The following is a 22374-nucleotide window of genomic DNA, read 5'->3' as shown; positions in this document are numbered from 1 at the left end:
CATCCCCCTGCGCTCCCTGGGGGAAAAGCGCAGCGTCTCGGTCTCCATGGCGCGCAGCACCTCCCACGCTGCCTCGTCAAAAGCGTCCAATTTTCTTGCGGGAGAATTTTTCTGCTGGCGTCCTACTGTCACGACTGGGTCTATGGCGTGGTTTGTTCTCCCAGAAGGCAAAGGAAAATTGGCGCGGGCAAGGCGTGAATTTAAATACATTATTTATTTTTTAACACTATTAACTACAAAAAAAGGAAGCAAACAAAAGGCGCACACAAAGGCGGAAATACCAACTTGACTATGAAACAAAAGACATGCACGTGGGCACAAAAACTATGAACAATAAAACAAAAACACTAACTGTGGCATAAATAAACAAAACTTACTTGGTAAAGAACTGTGACAAGACATGGAGCAGAGTGATGAAATAGTGTGAGGACGCCAGGACGAACAACAGAAACAGACAGATTTAAATAGTGACGTGATCAGTGAAAACAGGTGCGTGACTCGAAACAGGTGCGTGACAAGACAGGTGAAAACTAATGGGTGACCATGGAAACCAAACCAAACAAGGAAGTGCAACCAGGAACTAAAAAAAGAGCCCAAAACCCAAGCAAAACAAAAACATGATTAACACAGACATGACAATATATATATATATATATATATATATATATGATACCAATGTAACATTAGACAATAGAAGTAAGGGAACTTGTCACACTTAAGAACAAATAGGCCACCCTAAGAGTGCTCTGGAGCACTCGTAGATTTTGTTCTTACCTACGAACAAATCCCAGCTAAGAAAACATTAGTGAATACAAAAATCTCCTTGAAAATTTCGTAAGTGGGTCTAAAAACAAAATTTGTTCTTAAGAACGGTTGCTGAATGGGGCCCACTGATACTCAAAAGAAACAGTTTATTTGCCTCCATGGAGGAGAGGATTCGTGACTTGGAAGTGGCTTCACACTGGAGGGACATTATCCGCGCTAGCTAGCTGCAACGCGTTGAGGATGTGTTCATTGCAACTTGTTGTCAGCCAGAATGCGTCATCAACTTGCATTTTCACAACATGGCGAAGGAATGAAAATCTCTATTGCTGGACAAATTTTTATAATTTATATCAGGGGTGTCAAACTCATTTTAGATCGGGGGCCACATGGAGAAAAATGTACTCCCAAGTGGGCCGGACTGGTAAAATCACGGCACGATAACTTAAAAATAAAGACGACTTCAGATTGTTTTCTTTGTTTAAAAATAGAACAAGCTGATGCTGAAATTGTACAAATCATAATGTTGTTGTTTTTTACACTTACATGTTGCGGTTAATAGTATTCTATCTTTATTTGTGGTATTTATATTTTCTGAATAAATTATGTGATAATGTTCATCGATCAACTCATTGGTGTTAATTTTCAATCTATCGAGATAAAAAAAATTGTATCAAAATCAAATTACAGGATGTTATTTATGTAGTTTGCCCATTTTCCTTGACTGATGCACTAACATCATGTGGTTTATTTTGTACATATGTAGCATCATCTACAAAGATACAAAGATTTGCTATTGCGACATCCAGTGGACACATTTAGAACAGCTGTTTCTTTCATTTAAAAATTTCAGGTTAATTTTTATACTTTGCAAACTCATCCCGCGGGCCAGTTAAAACCTGTTTGCGGGCCTGATCTGGCCCTTGGGCCGTACGTTTGACACCCCTGATTTATATCATCTATATGGCGCAACCCTAGTACAATCAGTTCAGATTTCATTAGCTAAATGACATCATTCAAGTTTATTCACAATACCATAGAACAATTACAAAAGTAGTGAATATCATTTAAAGATGTTGGTAAGTGAAAGGGTCCCCCAAATAAGCTAGAAGAAGCTTTTGACAGGGGGTCCAGAGGACAGTTTATACATGGAATGATGAAACATGGTAGCAAGCACAACAACAACAACAAAAAACAACGCTATATGATAAACACAAGATAATAGTACTAAAGCATGCATACACATACACACATACATATTCAACCATGCAAAACCCAACAGTAGTCAACCCCACATGAGGAATTAGAGATAGGTGGTTAATAGGTAAGTTTTCAGTTTCTTTTTGAAATTGGAGAATGGATACCGCATCTTGAGGCTCTCATTAGGCCGGTTCCAAATCTTTGGTCCCCTGCATACAACACTTCGAGCGGTACAAGCCAGTAGACGATGTTTACCTGATATCAGATCTAAGTTACGAGTGTTGTGGGCATGCTGGGGATGATAGATAGGAACCAAGCTACAGAGCCTAAGATTCAGCCTGTGAATGACTTGGTAGGTTAAACAAGCATTTTGATAAATATTGAACTCTGTCAGTCTTAAGAGATGATAATTATGGAATAGATGTCGAGTGGGGGCATTAAACTTGGACCATGACGGGGCCTGTATGATTTTCTTTTGTATGGATTCTAATTTGTGAAGGTAGGTAGGGAAGGTGTTACACCAGATGACATTACAGTAGTTAAGATGTGGTTCAAAGAGAGTTTTATATAGGGTAAGTAGAGCATACAGAGGACGATAATGACGAAGGTGAAAGAACAGGCCAACATATTTGGATAATTTGTTTAACATCATTTGTGGTCTATTAGTACATACTAAAGCTGACTTCAACTAAGGATTTTCATATTCGAATCGGATTTCTTAAATTTTGCCCATAGGAGACGATTAGTTGTTTTTGTATGCTAGAGTGGCTAGGCAAGACAATATGTAGAGTACAATTTGAACGCAAGAAAACTCAAAGTGCTTTACAGATGCATACAATTGTAAGAAGGCAAATCAGGAATAAAAATTAAATCATCATAAAAATCATGATTTCATTTTGTGGATTTGTCATAAACACAATTAAAGAAACGTTTTTTAACCTTGATTTGAACTTTTCCAGATTTTAGGGAGCAAAGACTAACTGAAATGCACCCTCAGCATGTTTTGCCCTGACTCTGAGACCACTACCTGAGGATTACAGAGATGGTTCATATGGTTCTATCATGTCATTCTGTCACGTCAGCGATGTACTTTGGTGCAAGACATTGTGGCACCTGATTCTCACCAACACACGGGATACAGTGTGCAGAAAGCCAAAACGGGGCATTTATTGAACAGGTCCTTTTAGGAAGGGCAGGATGTGGAAGCATCAAACTTAATGGACTGGACTCTCACACTATTAACTAGATCCAACGTCCATTGCACCCGTCGCCCAAGGGGGGTCCCCACATCTGCGGTCCCCCTCCAAGGTTTCTCGATGTATCCCATTGGGTGGCGTTTTTTCTTGCCCTGATGTGGGATCTTAGCCGAGGGTGTCGTTGTGGCTTGTGCAGCCCTCTGAGACACTTGTGATTTAGGGCTATATAAATAAACTTTGATTGAAAGATTTATTGAAAGTCTTAATTGACAAACATAAATCTCACCCATCTGGGGTTCTCAATCTTTCCTAAATGCACACTTTCTTAAATGTCCTAGGCATTTGCCTATAAAACAAGAGAAACATAAAATCAGTAAACATTTCACCAGTAATGTCATTAATGGGGAAATAGTGGATGTGTCAGCTTACCGCCTGATGCACCTGCCTCGACACAGAGAAGAGCCAGACCTGAATGAGGCAGAGTTAAGAAAATTATGTAGGTGGGCCTTACTCGGCCGCTCAGCTGGTGGCGCTTCAGGCTGATTGAGCAGGTACAGTGGTATGCAGTGTTGGATTAGTTACTGAAAACCAGTAACTAGTTACAGTTACTAGTTACTCTATTTCAAAAGTAACTCAGTTACTAACTCAGTTACATACACCAAAAAGTCATGCGTTACTGTGAAAAGTAACTATTTAGTTACTTCTTTTTTTCTTCTTTTTTTTTCAAGGCTCCCACTAATGCCCTTTTAGCCTTCCTTTCAGTACTGTTATTGCAGTGGAGAATAATACAATCTGTTGATCAACTTGACATGCATTTGCATCACTGAACTCTGCTAAGCAATGTGGTCTACATACAACACACGAAGACAAAGATATGTTTCAAAGGGCCAATTTATTTCAGGCCAGAACAAACTGACCAAACTATTTTAAATAGCTGCAACATAACATACATAAGTAACAAACAGCATAATAACAATATAGCTGTAAACCTGGCTTCACCCAATTAAGGCACACATGACATACACAAAGCCTAACCAGGCATTTTTTTTCTCTCAAGGTATTCGGAAATAAAATCATGTATTCAGGAGATCAACACTGTACTGAAGCCCAGAACACTCTACACATTTCCCCAGTTTTAGTTTAGAGATAAGGAAAGATTGCCCTGGCCCACTAGGATCCCTCTTTATGTTTGTGAACTTTATTGTCTATATGGCCGGATTAATTGTATTAATTTATATGATATATGATGTAAAAAGGTCTGTGCTTTGTACATGGATGCCATATATAAATATTATTTCCAGCTGAGTGTAATTGTATTGAATAGAAACAAAGTGATGGATCTCTCAGGTGTTGATAAAATACTTCCCCGCTCTGGGTTGTTATATCATGATGTTGCTGGTGCACAACCTTCTTGTGCTAATAAAAATGGTAAAAAAATTGCATTTTTTTCACATCTTTATTTACACAAATTACACATAGTACCGATGAATACCGGTATTGATAAGGAATATCGATATTGGTATCGATAAAATCCTAACGATATACATCCCTATCTTTAACTGTATAATATCAGCATTTAGTATGCATACTGTTCGGGAGCCTGTAAAGGACTGTATATTTACTTTAGGGGGATGCTCTAATTTTCACTATTTACCAAATAAAGATAGTCTAGGAGAGAGTGAGAGGACACCACTTATATAGTTAACCAATTTACTATATCATATAATATACAATAATCAGACACTAATAAACACACATTAATTACACTCATACACTCATCACCACTCACACGCTACCTCCCCAATGAAACCTCCCGCACTAAACCAATTACACAACACACACACACAGTCCAACCTGGGCCCCTTGGCTGGGCCAGAAGATAGTCTGTTGTGGTCCAGCTGATCGTTGGTGCACGTAGGTGTGGGGGTGGTGAGTTGCAAATGCTGGATGCAAAGGGGGCGTTGGAGAGGGGGGACACCTCCCGTGGTAAAGTAGAGAAGGGGGGGGGGGGGGGGGGGGCTCGGCCGTGCTTCCTCTTAGCTCCCTCACGAGTCTAGTCTGGAGCGAGAGGAGAACCAGCCTCGTCCTGGGTCACCTCTCTGTCGACTAGCCCGTGAGCGCGAGCCACTAACACTCGTACCTCGCGCTGTCCACTTCCCTCGCAGCAAGGTAGCCACGATAGCACACAACTAAACTCTACACTCGCTCTCCAAACAATAAATAGTCACAGGGGAGAGTGTCTCTTAACTAAACCTAGTCCGAACGTGACTGAACCTGGCGTTCGTGAAGTCACGTTGCAGCCAACAAACACAGGTGCGAGCTGCGGTGAGCTAACTAGCGGTTAGCATGCGCTTCACCTCCTACTGGCTACGTGAAGCGCCCAAAACGTCTTTAAACTTAAACTAGTGCACTGGCACTTAACTGTCACTTATAACAAACTTAAATACAACACTTAGAGTACTAGTTACTTATCTGATCTGCAACTGTGGTGATCTCTATCTCTGGGTAGTATTACCGACGCTCCGCTGCGTGTCAATGCCGGAGCTCTTTTAAACACTTTTTTCTACCTGCCGGCGGAAACGGAAGTGCCCGTAACCATGGCAACCGTAACCGTGGCAACGGTTAAACAACTCTAAAGAAAATACATTTCACCTTCCCAAACCACACATATGAAATAGAAATAAATAATAATAATTAATCCCTTAACAGAAATGATCTATATATAAAACTAAAAGGGAAAATTTACACAAATATGCAAACCTTCAGAACAGCTGCCCCCTGATTTATGTGAAGGAAATCAGTTATATTAATGAAGGTTTTATATACAAGCAGATCAGGGGGGTTTAGGGGGAGTCGGGTCAGAGTACGAGGGAGTCGGGTCAGAGTATGGGGGAGTCGGGTCAGAGTATGGGGGGAGCTTGATAAAGCGAGGCACTGGTCGATGGTAGGTTCTCTGGCCAGTGTCCACTATTGCTGAGCAAACTCTTCCATCCTTCCCCTTAGTGACTGTCTTCACTCTGCCCAGGAGCCAATGCGCTCTGGGTAGCGCTGGATCCACAATCATGTCTGGCCGCCCCATGAGGAGAGAGTTAGGCGTGATGGGATCGAGGTCAGCCAGGTCGCTACTTGCATATTCCAATGGTTTGGAATTCCGGATTGCTTCCGCTTCGGCTAACACATTGGCGAGGACTTCAGCTTTGGGGACCTGTGTTCCGAGGGTGAAGTTTAGAGTGGGAGGGGAGCCAGGTGGGTTGTACTGGAAGTCAACTTGAAGAGGGGCTAGTTGCTTCTTAAGCTCCTCTGTCATGTCCATGACATCAGTTAGCTGGCAGTGAGCGGTTTGGAGCTGCTGGTGATGATCCTCCTGCATTTTCTGCCCATCTTCAATGCTTGCATCCCCGTCTTCCTCCACATTGTCCTCAATCATATTTGCTTTGATTACCTCAAGGACTGCTTCTGTCTCACTGGCAGCCTTATTGGGCTGGTTTGAGGGTTCCTCCATTTTGCACTCGGCCCCGAGGAAGTGCGTTTGGGTCTGGCTGGGATTGGCACTCTTTAGGTTCATAGGGCCTTGTAGAGTCCAACCAAGTGGGGTGTCCAGGGCGACAGGGCAGCCACATGGGCCTTGGAGAATGCGCCTTGGGAGGGTCAGCCTTGCTTGATCGGACCCGAGTAGGATGGTCGGTACCACTTCCTCTTCCTGATCAAGCCTCAACTCTGCCAGATGGGGGTACTTTGCCTTGAGCGCCTTCATTGGGTAGCCATAAGTCGAAAGGCTCATGTCAGCTGCGGTGAACACATTGCGCAGGGGGTGCACTTCTCCTGGTCGCCCCTTTGCCATGATCTCCAGGGACACTATCTCACCCGCGACTTGGGTGGGCTTAGGTCGGATGGTGAGGATCTTCATTTGATGAGGATGACCTTTGAGCCCGAGGGCGGTGGCTGCCTCCTTCATCAGGATGGTGCACTCTGCACCGTCATCAATGATGGCATAGGTGGACATCTCCCTCCCATCATGGCGTAGGATGACCGGCACCATCTTGAATAACACTCGGGGGTTGTTACCATGGACTGGACCCTCCTGGATCTCACTTGATGGGTCCCGAGGGAACTCTCCGGTCTCCGGCTTGTCGCTTCTGGTATTTAGGTCGTGGAGGACCGTGAGGTGTATCCTGCCGCATTCCTTAATGCGACAAGGCCTTTTCAGGGTGCATTGCTTGGCCATGTGCTCACGGGCGCACCTCCAACACCGATTGTTGTCCTTGATCCACTGTTTCCTTTCTTCGGTGTTATTCTTCCCAAACTCTGGACAGTGTTCAAGCCAGTGGGGGCCCGTGCAACACGGGCAAGGTGGTTGAAGCTTCTTGTCACCCTGCTTAGGGCCGCCCCACTCACCGTGGGGGGTGTCCCTCTCGACCTCAGTATCAGCCCCTGGGATCGTTGTCTTTACCCGGACTGACCCTTCCTTCCTCTTGGTTGCTCGATTGGTCCATTCGTGTCCGCCGTACTTCAGCTCAGCTTTTGTTGGGAGACGGGTGTGCTTTACCTCACTTCTCAGAAAGTCAGATAGCTCCTCTAAGCTGGCTGCTGGCTGGTCGGGATTGAGCTGGTCGTGGCGCCGCCGGAACCTTTCCTCTCGGTGTTTGGGCAGCTTCCTTATGAAGCACTCCACGGTGGAGCCTGTGTTTAGTTCCCTGGCTCCAGTCGGTCCCTGCAGCTTCAGCATCGTGACCAGAGAGCGGATGCGGAGGGCGTAGTCATCCAGGGCTACGTCGGTTCGGATCTCAGGTAACTCCCCGAGGGCTTCAACTTCGTCAAGGATGTGGTCCCATGGACATCCCCAGCGGTGATCTAGTTCTTTCATGCTGTCGGTGTAGGGGGTGAGGGACTTGGTGTGGGAGAAGCAAAGTCTCTTAGCTATTGGTAGCTTACAATGAAGATGGAGTGTGAGCCATTTCTGCTGCTCACTGTGGTACGCCTGCGGTTCTCCTAGCAGGTACTCCAGGCTCAGCCGCATCTCCCTGTAGTTCTCCCTGCTGTCTTGGGTAAAGAAGGGAACTATGGAGCCAGGCGGGTGAAGAGGAAGTGGGTCATATGGTCCTGCATTACGGCGGGCTGATGTTGATGGTGAGGAGGGGGAGGGGCGTGTGGATACTGCACCCTACGATCCAAAAGGGAGTCCAAGCGTTCGTCAGGCTCCATTTCCTCCTCGTGTGCGCTCTGGGTTTCTGGGTCCAGCATTTGAGACCTCTCGATACTCCTCTTCCTTTCCTCTGGCGAGCCAGGCCTTGAGGTCACTCTCGATATCCGGACTGGGGAGAGGGCTCTGGTTGGCGGGAGAGAGCGAGCTTAGCGAGCTCCAGGCTCTGGACTGCCGCCTTCTCTAATGCCTCCGTAGTTGCATGGGTTTGCCGTTCCAGGCGCTCCTTGTCAGCGCGGGCCTCTATCTGCAGGCGCTCGTCTCTAGCACGGGCTTCTTCGTGCAGACGCTCCTCTCTCGCGAGGGCGTCCTGGCGCTGGTTCTCCTGATTGTCAATCAACTGCTGGAGTAACTTCTCAGAGAGTAGACTCTCCATGCTTGATCGTCCTGAGTGGCTGTTACGGTGACTACCCGTACGGCTGCTATGGACGCTGCCACGCCGGCCAGAAGATAGGCGAGACTTTACTTTGGGGGGCTTGCCTTGAGGATCGGATTTCTTGAAAAACTCACCCGGATGGAAGGTTCGCGGGTCGGTCCTGTCTAGTGGGGTGGCGGCATCAGGGGGAATTATTTCCTCACCGTTCTGTAAGTCGCCACCTCCTGGTGGATCCTCTTTGCCTTGGCTGATGATTTCTGTCGGCGGGGGCATGACTGCTGTCAGCGGCGGGCCCGCCTTTTCCTGTCTCTCTTCATCCCTTGGTAGTGAGGAGAAGGGGTGAATACTGGGTTGCATAGTCAAACCCAATGCTGGTGTTGCAATATTGTCCTCCGCCACTTGGGGTGCTTTACTTTCTAAACTATTAGGGCTGTCAGTCTCATCTAGGGTAGTCAAGTGATAGTCCTGTAGTCTAGTGGGTAACCTACGCTCTCTAACAGGGCGTGTTGGTGGTTCTGGTTTTGGGGAGGGGCTTAGGGTTCTCTCACTCTTTTTGGACATCCTAACTGATTAGACTATCCGACTCAAAGGACCAAAATGTTCGGGAGCCTGTAAAGGACTGTATATTTACTTTAGGGGGATGCTCTAATTTTCACTATTTACCAAATAAAGATAGTCTAGGAGAGAGTGAGAGGACACCACTTATATAGTTAACCAATTTACTGTATCATATAATATACAATAATCAGACAATAATAAACACACATTAATTACACTCATACACTCATCACCACTCACACGCTACCTCCCCAATGAAACCTCCCACACTAAACCAATTACACAACACACACACACAGTCCAACCTGGGCCCCTTGGCTGGGCCAGAAGATAGTCTGTTGTGGTCCAGCTGATCGTTGGTGCACGTAGGTGTGGGGGTGGTGAGTTGCAAATGCTGGATACAAAGGGGGCGTTGGAGAGGGGGGACACCTCCCGTGGTAGAGTAGAGAAGGGGGGGGGGGGTGGGGGGGGGCTCGGCCGTGCTTCCTCTTAGCTCCCTCACGAGTCTAGTCTGGAGCAAGAGGAGAACCAGCCTCGTCCTGGGTCACCTCTCTGTCGACTAGCCCGTGAGCGCGAGCCACTAACACTCGTACCTCGCGCTGTCCACTTCCCTCGCAGCAAGGTAGCCACGATAGCACACAACTAAACTCTACACTCGCTCTCCAAACAATAAATAGTCACAGGGGAGCGTGTCTCTTAACTAAACCTAGTCCGAACGTGACTGAACCTGGCGTTCGTGAAGTCACGTTGCAGCCAACAAACACAGGTGCGAGCTGCGGTGAGCTAACTAGCGGTTAGCATGCGCTTCACCTCCTACTGGCTACGTGAAGCGCCCAAAACGTCTTTAAACTTAAACTAGTGCACTGGCACTTAACTGTCACTTATAACAAACTTAAATACAACGCTTAGAGTACTAGTTACTTATCTGATCTGCAACTGTGGTGATCTCTATCTCTGGGTAGTATTACCGACGCTCCGCTGCGTGTCAATGCCGGAGCTCTTTTAAACACTTTTTTCTACCTGCCGGCGGAAACGGAAGTGCCCGTAACCATGGCAACCGTAACCGTGGCAACGGTTAAACAACTCTAAAGAAAATACATTTCACCTTCCCAAACCACACATATGAAATAGAAATAAATAATAATAATTAATCCCTTAACAGAAATGATCTATATATAAAACTAAAAGGGACAATTTACACAAATATGCAAACCTTCAGAACACATACTGTGTCTAGTATATACACATTTTTAATGAATTGACATTTTTGTTGAATGCTGTCATTGAAAATGACTATCATTTGAATGTATAAGGCATCTATTGTAAATCATGAGCTTGCCATTTTCTAAACCAGGGGTGTCAAACTCATTTTAGATCGGGGGCCACATGGAGAAAAATCTACTCCCAAGTGGGCCAGACTGGTAAAATCACGGCACGATAACTTAAAAATAAAGACAACTTCAGATTGTTTTCTTTGTTTAAAAATAGAACAAGCACATTCTGAAAATATACAAATCATAATGTTGTTGGGGGTTTTTTTTTACACTTACACGTTGCGGTTAATAGTTTTCTATCGTTGTCGTTATTTATATTTTCTGAATTAATTATGTGATAATGTTCATCAGTCAACTCTTTGGTGTTAATTTTCAATCTATCAAGATAGACAAAATTCTATCAAAATCAAATTACAGTATGTTATTTATGTAGTTTGATCATTTTCCTTGACTGGTGCACTAACATCATGTGGTTTATTTTGTACATATGTAGCATCATCTACAAAGATACAAAGAATTGCTATTGTGACATCTAGTGGACACATTTAGAACAGCAGTTTCTTTCATTCAAAAATTTCAGGTTAATTTTTATACTTAGCAAACTCATCCCACAGGCCGGATAAACCTGTCCACGGGCTTGACACCCCTGATCTAAACACACCTCGTCTGGTCTACTTTAATGGCAAATACAATAATATAACACACCTGTTGTTTGCAGCTACGGCGGTTCAAGCAAGAACATTGTTCCGACAAAAGCAAGGAGGGAAGACAATCGACGTGTACTGGCTGTCTGATGATGGAGGTGCGGTCGTGCTTGTGCATGTTAGTCATTTTAAAATCCAGCTTCACATGTTTCCTCATCATTTCTGTGTGCCTTTCAGGCCTCACCCTGCTGCTGCCTTACCTGCTCACTCGCAAGAAGTGCTGGGCCAAATGTACAGTTCGAGTGTTTGTGGGCGGAGAAAGTTGCAGCAAAGAGGAGCGGAAAGAGGAGTAAGCACTCTGATTACTCATTGGACTTCATATTATATAATATTAACAATAATAATATCCTAATGTCAACATTATGGGGGCTTAAGCCCAATATTTTTATTGGCAGCAACATATCTGAAAAAATACAGTGGAACCTGTTTATCTCGACAAAACTCGGGCTGGCTGACATCAACAGAAACGGTTGTCGACATAATCGAAAGAGAAACTAACCTTTGCTTGTAAATTTCCTTCTGACTTCCAATACTTCCAATAGGACATAGGGTTGTACGTTATACCGGTACTAGTATAGTATCGCGGAACTAATGAATCAAAAATGGTACTATACTCTGTTTGAGAAGTATCGTTTCCCGGGCAAGACGGCGCGTCGTCACGTCATGACATTGCTGGTTTTGCGAGCAGACGAGCATGTTCGGCAGCACACAATCACAGAGTACTTACAAGCAGACACAGTGTGTAGACAGAAAAGGGAGAACGGATGCATTTTGGCCTGAAAACTAAAGATAAGGGTGAAGTTATAACACTGAAACGCCCTCAGGAAGAGGTGCTTTAAGGCATGGCTAGCTAGCTAGCGGAGGAACGTCCATTCACAGTCGGCAGTGTTTTAGCTACTTCTAAATCACTAATCCTCGCCTCCATGGCGACGAATAAAGTAAGTTTCTGACAAGTATCATCCCTGCAGGACGAGGAATAGCTAAACATGCTTCACTACACACCGTAGGAGGATACAATAGCTAACCCTAACCCTGAATATGATAGCTTGCCAAATGCCATGGGTGGATCTAAGCCTGACATCCACTGTAATGATACCAAGTACAATAGTGTATGTAGTTGATACTACTTGTACTATGATTACATCAAACATTTTTATCATCACAAAATCTTTTTTCCTTTTTTAAAAATGCATATCATGTTTATAAACTCAGAAAATATGTCGCTGGACACATGAGGACTTTGAATATGACCAATGTATGATCCTGTAACTACTTGGTATCGGATCGATACCTATATTTGTGTTTTATCATCCAAAACTAAGGTAAAGTATCAAACAACATAAGAATAAGTGATTATTACATTTTAACAGAAGTATAGATAGAACATGTTAAAAGAGAAAGTAAGCAGATATTAACATTAAATGAACAAGTGGATTAATACTCGATTTTTACAGCTTGTCCCTCATAATTTTGACAAAATAGAATGATAAATGACACAATATGTTACTGCATACATCAACAGACTAATTAGGAGTCTTTGTTTGCTTACTTACTACTAAAAGACAAGTTGTCTAGTATGTTCACTATTTCATTTAAGGACAAAATTGTTCTTTGATTGCATTAAGAAACATATGTTTAATGTGCTGCAAGATTTTTTGTTAAAAAAAGGCCAATAATTAAAAAAAATTGTGGTCTTCCTTATTTAGAAAAGTACCGAAAAATATCGCAAAGTTTCGAAATACATTTTGGTACCGGTACCGGTACTAAAATATTGGTATCGGAACAACACTAATAGGACATAATAGAAATGTGAATTTCAAAATTGCACTACCCTATCTGGTGTGTGCGCGCCTAAACTACTTTAAATATTCACACTAGAACAATGTACCAGAAAAATGAATCCAAAAGTTGCTTTGTTTCCAATTGACACTGACTCATTTTCTCGTCCAGCCGCCAGTCAGGTAGCACACACCTGCAGCTTGGCCAATTGCCAACACTGCTTCTGTATGTGCATAAAAAAACGGCTCGCCGCTTCGAATCGGTTCTCATTGTTGACTAAAAAGAACCATTCAAAAGACTTGGTGCGTTCGCGTGGGTCACATCTCTAGTCTGACGGGCAAACTCTTTAGGTAAAGACTCAGCTGTCTACCTGCACCTCAAAGAGAAACAGCACTTTTTTGAGGACAAAAATGTACGGATTCTGGACAGGTAAGATGGATGGTTTAAAAGTTACGTCAACGTTGAAAAAACCTTCCCTAAACAAAAGAGGTGGTCTACGACACCACCTATCTCCCACATTCAACATTGTCCTTTCAACCATTCCAAAGAGACTCAACTATTTAGCCTCTAATGAATAACAACAGGACATAAGCAATTTTATGGTTTCAGGTGACCCCTTTGTGCCATTAGTGCAAGTGAATGGAATGCCAACATGGGTGATTCCAGTCTAATGACTGATTTTCTGATGGTATTTGTTGTTTTACAGCGATTGTTTTGCTACATAATACTTCAACGCTAATGAAGGGGGATTCCATTGTACAAACCCCGTTTCCATATGAGTTGGGAGATTGTGTTAGATGTAAATATAAACGGAATACAATGATTCGCAAATCCTTTTCAACCCATATTCAATTGAATGCACTACAAAGACAATATATTTGATGTTCAAACTCAAAAACTTTATTTTTTTTTGCAAATAATAATGAAATTAGAATTTCATGGCTGCAACACGTGCCAAAATAGTTGGGAAAGGGCATGTTCACCACTGTGTTACATGGCCTTTCATTTTAACAACACTCAGTAAACATTTGGGAACTGAGGAGACACATTTTTTAAGCTTCTCAGGTGGAATTCTTTCCCATTCTTGCTTGATGTACAGCTTAAGTTCTTCAACAGTCCGGGGGTCTCCGTTGTGGTATTTTAGGCTTCATAATGCACCACACATTTTCAATGGGAGACAGGTCTGGACTACAGGCAGGCCAGTCTAGTACCCGCACTCTTTTACTATGAAGCCTCGTTGATGTAACACGTGGCTTGGCATTGTCTTGCTGAAATAAGCAGGGGCGTCCATGGTAACGTTGCTTGGATGGCAACGTATTTTGCTCCAAAACCTGTATGTACCTTTCAGCATTAATGGCACCTTCACAGATGTGTCAGTTGTGAAGTGAAGTGAAGTGAATTACATTTATATAGCGCTTTTTCTCAAGTGACTCAAAGCGCTTTACATAGTGAAACCCAATATCTAAGTTACATTCAAACCAGTGTGGGTGGCACTGGGAGCAGGTGGGTAAAGTGTCTTGCCCAAGGACACAACGGCAGTGACTAGGATGGCGGAAGCGGGGATCGAACCTGCAACCCTCAAGTTGCTGGCACGGCCGCTCTACCAACCGAGCTATACCGCCCGCAGTTACCCATGTCTTGGGCACTAATACACCCCCATACCATCACAGATGCTGGCTTTTCAACTTTGCGCCTATAACAATCCGAATGGTTCTTTTCCTCTTTGGTCCGGAGGACAGGACGTCCACAGTTTCCAAAAACAATTTGAAATGTGGAGTCTTCAGACCACAGAACACTTTTCCACTTTGTATCAGTCCATCTTAGATGAGCTCAGGCCCAGCGAAGCCGACGGCGTTTCTGAGTGTTGTTGATAAACGGTTTTCGCCTTGCATAGGAGAGTTTTAACTTGCACTTACAGATGTAGCGACCAACTGTAGTTACTGACAGTGGGTTTCTGAAGTGTTCCTGAGCCCATGTGGTGATATCCTTTACACACTGATGTCGCTTGTTGATGCAGTACAGCCTGAGGGATCGAAGGTCACAGGCTTAGCTGCTTAAGTGCAGTGATTTCTCCAGATTCTCTGAACCCTTTGATGATATTACGGACCATAGATGGTGAAATCCCTAAATTCCTTGCAATAGCTGGTTGAGAAAGGTTTTTCTTAAACCGTTCAACAATTTGCTCACGCATTTGTTGACAAAGTGGTGACCCTCGCCCCATCCTTGTATGTGAATGACTGAGCATTTCATGGAATCTACTTTTATACCCAATCATGACACCCACCTGTTCCCAATTAGCCTGTTCACCTGTGGGATGTTCCAAATAAGTGTTTGATGAGCATTCCTCAACTTTATCAGTATTTATTGCCACGTTTATCAACTTCTTTGTCACGTGTTGCTGGCATCAAATTCTAAACTTAATGATTATTTTCAAAAAATGTTTTAGCAGTTTGAACATCAAATATGTTGTCTTTGTAGCATATTCAACTGAATATGGGTTGAAAATGATTTGCAAAACATTGTATTCCGTTTATATTTACATCTAACACAATTTCCCAACTCATATGGAAACGGGGTTTGTAATTGTTACAGGCCTCGCACTGAGTAGCCCGGTCCCAGTGTTCGAAATGGTGTGTCCTGTCTTATAGGACTAAAAAGAAGACACAAAGTACTTGATTGCGTTCTCATCGCAGGCTGTGACCTGACTCTTTTATTTAATATTTATTGATTTCTTTACCCTCATTTGCATTTCTATTGTGCTTTTAATCACATCCAAATGGTTTCGATGATGTATTTTAAATTCCACATATGTCAGTATCAGTATCATGCAGTATCATGCTTCAAACCCTGCTTCGAAAAGCTGTTCACTACAAAACATGCTGATGGTAGTCATTAATATGGACTTCCCCATTTAGATTTGAAAAAAATATATAGCACAAATTGTTTCATTTTTGTCTGGCAGGTTAACGTTTTGAATCCATTTGGATAATTTATTATTTATTGAGTTAACAAAATATTTTTTTTAAATCTTTCAGCAAGTTGGTCAATTTTTTTTTAGTTTAAGCATTTAATGTTTTCTGTTTCAGGCAAAAATGTGTGCACTTTTAAATATATTCTGTTACAGACTGAAACATAGTTTTAGTTAAGTAATTATTTGTTGTTAGTTGAGCTATATATTTCGTATATTTGTTTTCTTTAATGTTTGTTAATAAGGATACAAGTTTATGCATAGGTGCACTTATAAAAATTTTATAGACAAATTATACTGTTAATAGTCACGAACGAGAGTTGGGTATGGCACACAATGTTGTCTTTTTCCTGGGGTAGGGTGTAATAGAAAAAAAATGTAGAAGCTTTGAGTATAAGTTGTTTGGGCTTTAGCACCAGCCTCTAGACCAGAGGTTCTTAACCTTGTTGGAGGTACCGAACCCCACCAGTTTCATATGTGCATTCACCGAACCCTTCTTTAGTGAAAAATAAAATGTTTTTTTTTCAAATTCAAGACAAAGTTATATGTTTTTGGTAACACTTTAGTATGGGTAACATATTCTAAGTAACAAAGACTAAATTTATAGTTTTTTGGACACTAGGGGAACATATTCTAAGTAACAAAGACTTAATTTAGAGTTATTTGGTTAGGGTTAGGGTTAGAGGGTTAGGGCCAGGATTAGAGGGTTAGGCTTATAATAAGGCCATGCCGAATAATGCATTAATAAGTACTTAATAATGACTAGTTAAGAGCCAATAGGTTACTAATTTGCATGTTAATAAGCAACTAATTAATGGTGAATATGTTCTCCATACTAAAGTGTTACCATGTTTTTTTACTGCTGCACAAAATTAACCGTGCATGAACATCACCTTGTTCAAACAACAAAACCAACGCAGAGCATAAACTCACAACAAATTACACACCTTCAAATCAGTCTGACTTCTGCTGTTGCCGTATCCGTAATACGCTGATAGGGAGAAGTTTTTATTTACACGATGAGTCGGGTGTCTTGACCTCCGCCGAAACCCTGAGCCCGACTCACCGAACCCCTAGGGTTCGATCGAACCCAGGTTAAGAACCACTGATCTAGACTATATTTGACAATTTTTACTCTGATAAATATGCTCGGATGAGAGGTGAACATCTTCTGAGACAAACTGAACAGTCCAGCTGTGATCAGTTGAATGCCCTGAAATATAATACCCTAAAGAACGACAGCATGCATAGAAATCTTCTCTAACCTTTGGTTATCCTCTTGCCGCCCCAGCAGCCGTGCCAGAAACTTGAGGGTTGCAGGTTCGCTGCCCGCCTCTTGCCATCCAAATCACTGTCGTTGTGTCCTTGGGCAGGACACCCTTGCCCCCAGTGCCGCTCACGCTGGTGAATTAATTATAGGTGGTGGTCGGAGGGGCCGTAGGCCCAAACTGGCAGCCACGCTCCCGTCTGTCTACCCCAGGGCAGCTGTGGCTACAAATGTAGCTTACCACCACCAGGTGTGAATGAATGATGGGTTCTCACTTCTCTATGAAGCGCTTTGAGTGTCTAGAGAAGCGCTATATAAATAAAGTTAAAGTTAAAGTACAACTGATAGTCACACACACACCAGGTATGGTGAAATTACCCTCTGCATTTGACTCATCCCCTTGTTCCACCCCCTGGGAGGTGAGGGGAGCAGTGAGCAGCAGTGGTGGCCGCGCTCGGGAATCATTTTGGTGATTTAACCCCCAATTAAGTTAAAGTGAAAGAACCAATGATTGTCACACACACACTAGGTGTGGCAAAATTATTCTCTGCATTTGACCCATCACCCTTGATCACCACCTGGGAGGTGAGGGGAGCAGTGAGCAGCAGCGGTGGCCGTGCCCGGGAATCATTTTTGGTGATTTAACCCCCAATTCCAACCCTTGATGCTGAGTGCCAAGCAGGGAGGTAATGGGTCCCATTTTTTTAGTCTTTGGTATGACTCGGCCGGGGTTTGAACTCACAACCTACCGATCTCAGGGCAGACACTCTAACTCTCAAGGCCACAAATTTAATCCATTATTATTATTATTATTACCTTTGATCTAACATGCCAGATACAGTTTGATTACTTTGGAGACTGAATTTAAAGAGCAGCTAATTAAATGATTAAGGTTAACTTGCAAGTATATCCACTGACTGTGATGTAATGTATTTGAACAAAGAGCAAAAGTCATAGATTTCTTCAAACTGCACAAATTGTCCTCCCCCAGCAGGCACAAGACATTAAAACAACGTTGAAAAATTGTTGACTTAGGTCCTGACATTGAGCAACTCAAACATAACGTTGGAACAACACGCTTTTTGACGACATTATTCAAGGTCAGGTTGTGACGTTGATTTGACATTGAAATGTGGTTATTTCCTAACCAATAACGTGGATCCGACGTTAGACATCAACGTTGTCTCAATTTACTAATACAAATACTTCGCTACTTTGTTTAGAAGTAAATATTAAAAAACATATACTCTACCGTTCAAAAGTTTGGGGTCACCCAAATAATTTTGTGGAATAGCCTTCATTTCTAAGAACAAGAATAGACTGTCGAGTTTCGGATGAAAGTTCTCTTTTTCTGGCCATTTTGAGCATTTAATTGACCCCACAAATGTGATGCTCCAGAAACTCAATCTGCTCAAAGGAAGGTCAGTTTTGTAGCTTCTGTAACGAGCTAAACTGTTTTCAGATGTGTGAACATGATTGCACAAGGGTTTTCTAATCATCAATTAGCCTTCTGAGCCAATGAGCAAACACATTGTACCATTAGAACACTGGAGTGATAGTTGCTGGAAATGGGCCTCTATACACCTATGTAGATATTGCACCAAAAACCAGACATTTGCAGCTAGAATAGTCATTTACCACACTAGCAATGTATAGAGTGTATTTCTTTAAAGTTAAGACTAGTTTAAAGTTATCTTCATTGAAAAGTACAGTGCTTTTCCTTCAAAAATAAGGACATTTCAATGTGACCCCAAACTTTTGAACGGTAGTGTATGTATAATAAACGTTGTATCAATGTCTTGTGCCTGCTGGGCCGTGTCTTGCGTAACTTTGGGTAGCTGGCGTGCTTGCTCAGGTGTGTACACAGTGTGTGTGCAGCTTTTGAGGATAACAGTGCTTAAGTAAACCTCCATACAAAGTAATCTTTGTATGGAGTGATAAAATAAAGAGTAAGGAAATTAATGTGGCCTCCTTTTTGAAACCGTATCAATGCAAATGATATCAAAGCAAGACATTATACTGTGTACACCATATCACTATAATGTAGTATTTTCATCTTACAGTAAAGATAAATGTTATATTTTCCAGGGTGTTGACATTAATCAAGAAGTTCCGCCTTGGTTTCCATGATGTTGAAGTGCTTCCTGACCTCCATCAAAAACCTCAGCTTAGAAAGTAAGCATGTTGACCACATGACAAAAATGATTGCATATTATTACAACATAGAAATGAATACATTCAGGTATTCATTTCATAGTTTTTATTGGCAATCTTTGATTGTTCCAGCATTCACCACTTTGACGACATGCTGAGTCCCTTCAAGCGGGATACCAAACCACAGAGTGAAAGTGATTCGGATCCATCAAGAGAACAGACGGAACCCTGGGAGATCACAGAGCAGGATCTGGAGAGAAACAAGGCCAAGGTATAAAACGCACGCACATTTCTAAAACACTAATAAAACAAGACAAATGAAGCTACAGATTACTCAAAAATGTTTCCTTATGGTTGTCAAAAAGTACATTTGTGGCCATTTACACCAAAATTACTGTGGTACCTGGACTGACCGTACGAGTGCACCAGCTTATACAGTTATTTTGGATATGAGCTGCTAATTGTTATGCTTTAGTTTTGCAAGCAAAAAAATGTGTTTTACGAGCTTTCCAAACGCCAGTTGGCGTAACAAAGGCCACAGTGAACCCTGTAACATCCGGCCAACACATTTGGTCTAACCCACTAACATTAGTCTATAGCTTGCAAGAAAAAACGTTGATTTTCCAATCGTGTGTGTGAAGAAAGTGAGTGTGAAGGAAAATGGTGAAAATTAGAAGTGAATGAGTCTCTCGCTGGCTTGGGGTCTGGCTGCCCCCTGCTTTTCTCGTGCCCTTGTCCTCTGCCGGGTGCGTCTGTCTGCGGCCTGCTGCTGGCCCTTGTGGGCGGCGCAGTGGGCCAGGCTCTGGGGTTCCTGTCGCTGTCCGGCTTGGCTGCGTGGGGGTGGTGGCCCCTGGTTCCCTGGGCACCGCACCTACTGTTTGTGGGATGGGCTCTCGGGGAGGCTGGGGTCGTACTCTGGCTCCTGCACACACTGGGAGTCAAATGTATTGTACATGCAAATTCACATATACTCACACACATACATACACACATACATAGGTACCTACGCTCCCACATACATATACAAATACAGTACATATTTACACACTCAAAGTTCGTACATCCACACGCACATTCATTATACAAACATACTGTATACACATACTGTACATATACATTCACTGTAAAAACATACATATACACATACTGTACATATACACTCACTGTACAAACACACACATACACATACTACACATATACATTCACTGTACACACACACACATACATATACTGTACATATACATTCACTGTACAAACACACATATACACATACTGTACATATACATTCACTGTACAAACACACATACTGTATACACATACTGTACATATACATTCGCTGTACAAACACACACATACACATTATATACATATACATTCGCTGTACAAACACACATATACACATACTGTACATACATTCACTGTACATATGCACACATACACTCATGCACATAATCACGTTTCATCAAACATATATTAACGTTGTTGCCCTAGGGTAAACTGGGTATAACACATGGCACACTGACAAAACTTAACCTATTGTTACTATTGTCATGATCCGTGGTCCGGATCATGTTTTGTTTAGTTATATTCTGTTAGTTTTGGACTTCCTTAGTTGTTTTTGTGCATTTCCTTGTTTGTTTTGTCACCATGGTTACTCATTATTTTCACCTGCCGCTGGTTTTCCGGACACGCACCTGTTGCTTTCAGAGACTTCTATTTAAGCCTGTCTTTTCCGGTCACTCGGTGTAGCTTCATTGTGTTTTGCTTCATGCAACCTGTCAGCGTAACGTTTTGTGAGTACTACTGGTTTCAAGTCCATGCTAAGTTTAGATTCTTTGTTTCCTGCGCTAATTTTTAGCCTTAGCTTCCGCGTGCGACTGGCACGCATCCGTTTTTCTTGTCTTGTGTTTTTGGATGATTTATGATCAATAAATCATTCCTACCTTCACGTCTTGGTCCGGAGCCGTCAGTGTGCATTGGAAGAACAACCGCGCAGCAAGCGTAAACCTCCACGTGACAACTATAACAATCTACAAGGTTAATGTAGGTTGCTTCTCTTTCTTCCCCTCCATTTTTCTGCATTCTTTCGTATATCAAGTTATCATTACGTATATGTATTGTTGCATTTGAACAATTGTATTGTTGATAATAAAGGTAAAGTATTGGTATTGTTTATTATCAATAGCACTATTTCTATTGGTATTCATATTGCTCCATTTTTAGTGTAATAATGCTCATTGTCATTTCTGTATTATTTTTTATTTTCGCTAACTGCTTATTTGCTATTACTTTTACCATCATATTTGTACATGTCGTATTTGCTGATGTTGCTCTGTTGTTGTTGTTGTGTTTGCTGTTGTTGTTTTTGTCTCTCTGTCTAATCCCCCTCTTGTCCCCACAATTCCCCCCTCTGTCTTCCTTTTTTTCTCTTTCTATCCCCTCCTGCTCCGGCCCGGCTGCACCAAATGATAATATGAATACATTTAAAGGCCTACTGAAACCCACTACTACCGACCACGCAGTCTGATAGTTTATATATCAATGATGAAATCTTAACATTGCAACACATGCCAATACGGCCGGGTTAACTTATAAAGTGACATTTAAAATTTCCCGGGAAATATCCGGCTGAAACGTCGCGGTATGATGACGTATGCGCGTGACGAAGTCAGTTTAACGGAAGTTATGGTACCCCGTAGAATCCTATACAAAAAGCTGTTTTCATTTCATAATTCCACAGTATTCTGGACATCTTTTGCAATTTGTTTAATGAACAATGAAGGCTGCAAAGAAGACAGTTGTAGGTGGGATCGGTGTATTAGCAGCGGACTACAGCAACACAACCAGGAGGACTTTGTTGGAGAGCAGCCGCGCTAGCCGCCGACCTCACCTTGACTTCCTACGTCTCCGGGCCGCCAAACGCATCGGGTGAAGTC

At 42.6% G+C, this 22374-nt stretch overlaps 1 protein-coding gene across 1 annotated transcript in view; it reads left to right on the top strand.

Annotated features, from left to right (window-relative positions):
• The window catches only part of slc12a3 (solute carrier family 12 member 3), a 111434-nt gene that overhangs the window by 78865 nt on the left and 10195 nt on the right, over positions 1-22374 (top strand). The window contains exons 21-24 of the mRNA XM_062022432.1: positions 11285-11368; positions 11448-11559; positions 19373-19459; positions 19571-19709. Coding sequence (XP_061878416.1) covers positions 11285-11368; positions 11448-11559; positions 19373-19459; positions 19571-19709 — 422 coding nt within the window. The remainder of the gene's footprint in view (positions 1-11284; positions 11369-11447; positions 11560-19372; positions 19460-19570; positions 19710-22374) is intronic.

The sequence above is a fragment of the Entelurus aequoreus genome, linkage group LG16 (assembly GCF_033978785.1).
Source record: "Entelurus aequoreus isolate RoL-2023_Sb linkage group LG16, RoL_Eaeq_v1.1, whole genome shotgun sequence".
Lineage (NCBI taxonomy): Eukaryota > Metazoa > Chordata > Actinopteri > Syngnathiformes > Syngnathidae > Entelurus > Entelurus aequoreus.
Note: the sequence above shows the minus strand (reverse complement) of the source record. Positions and strands in the feature narration are given on the sequence as shown.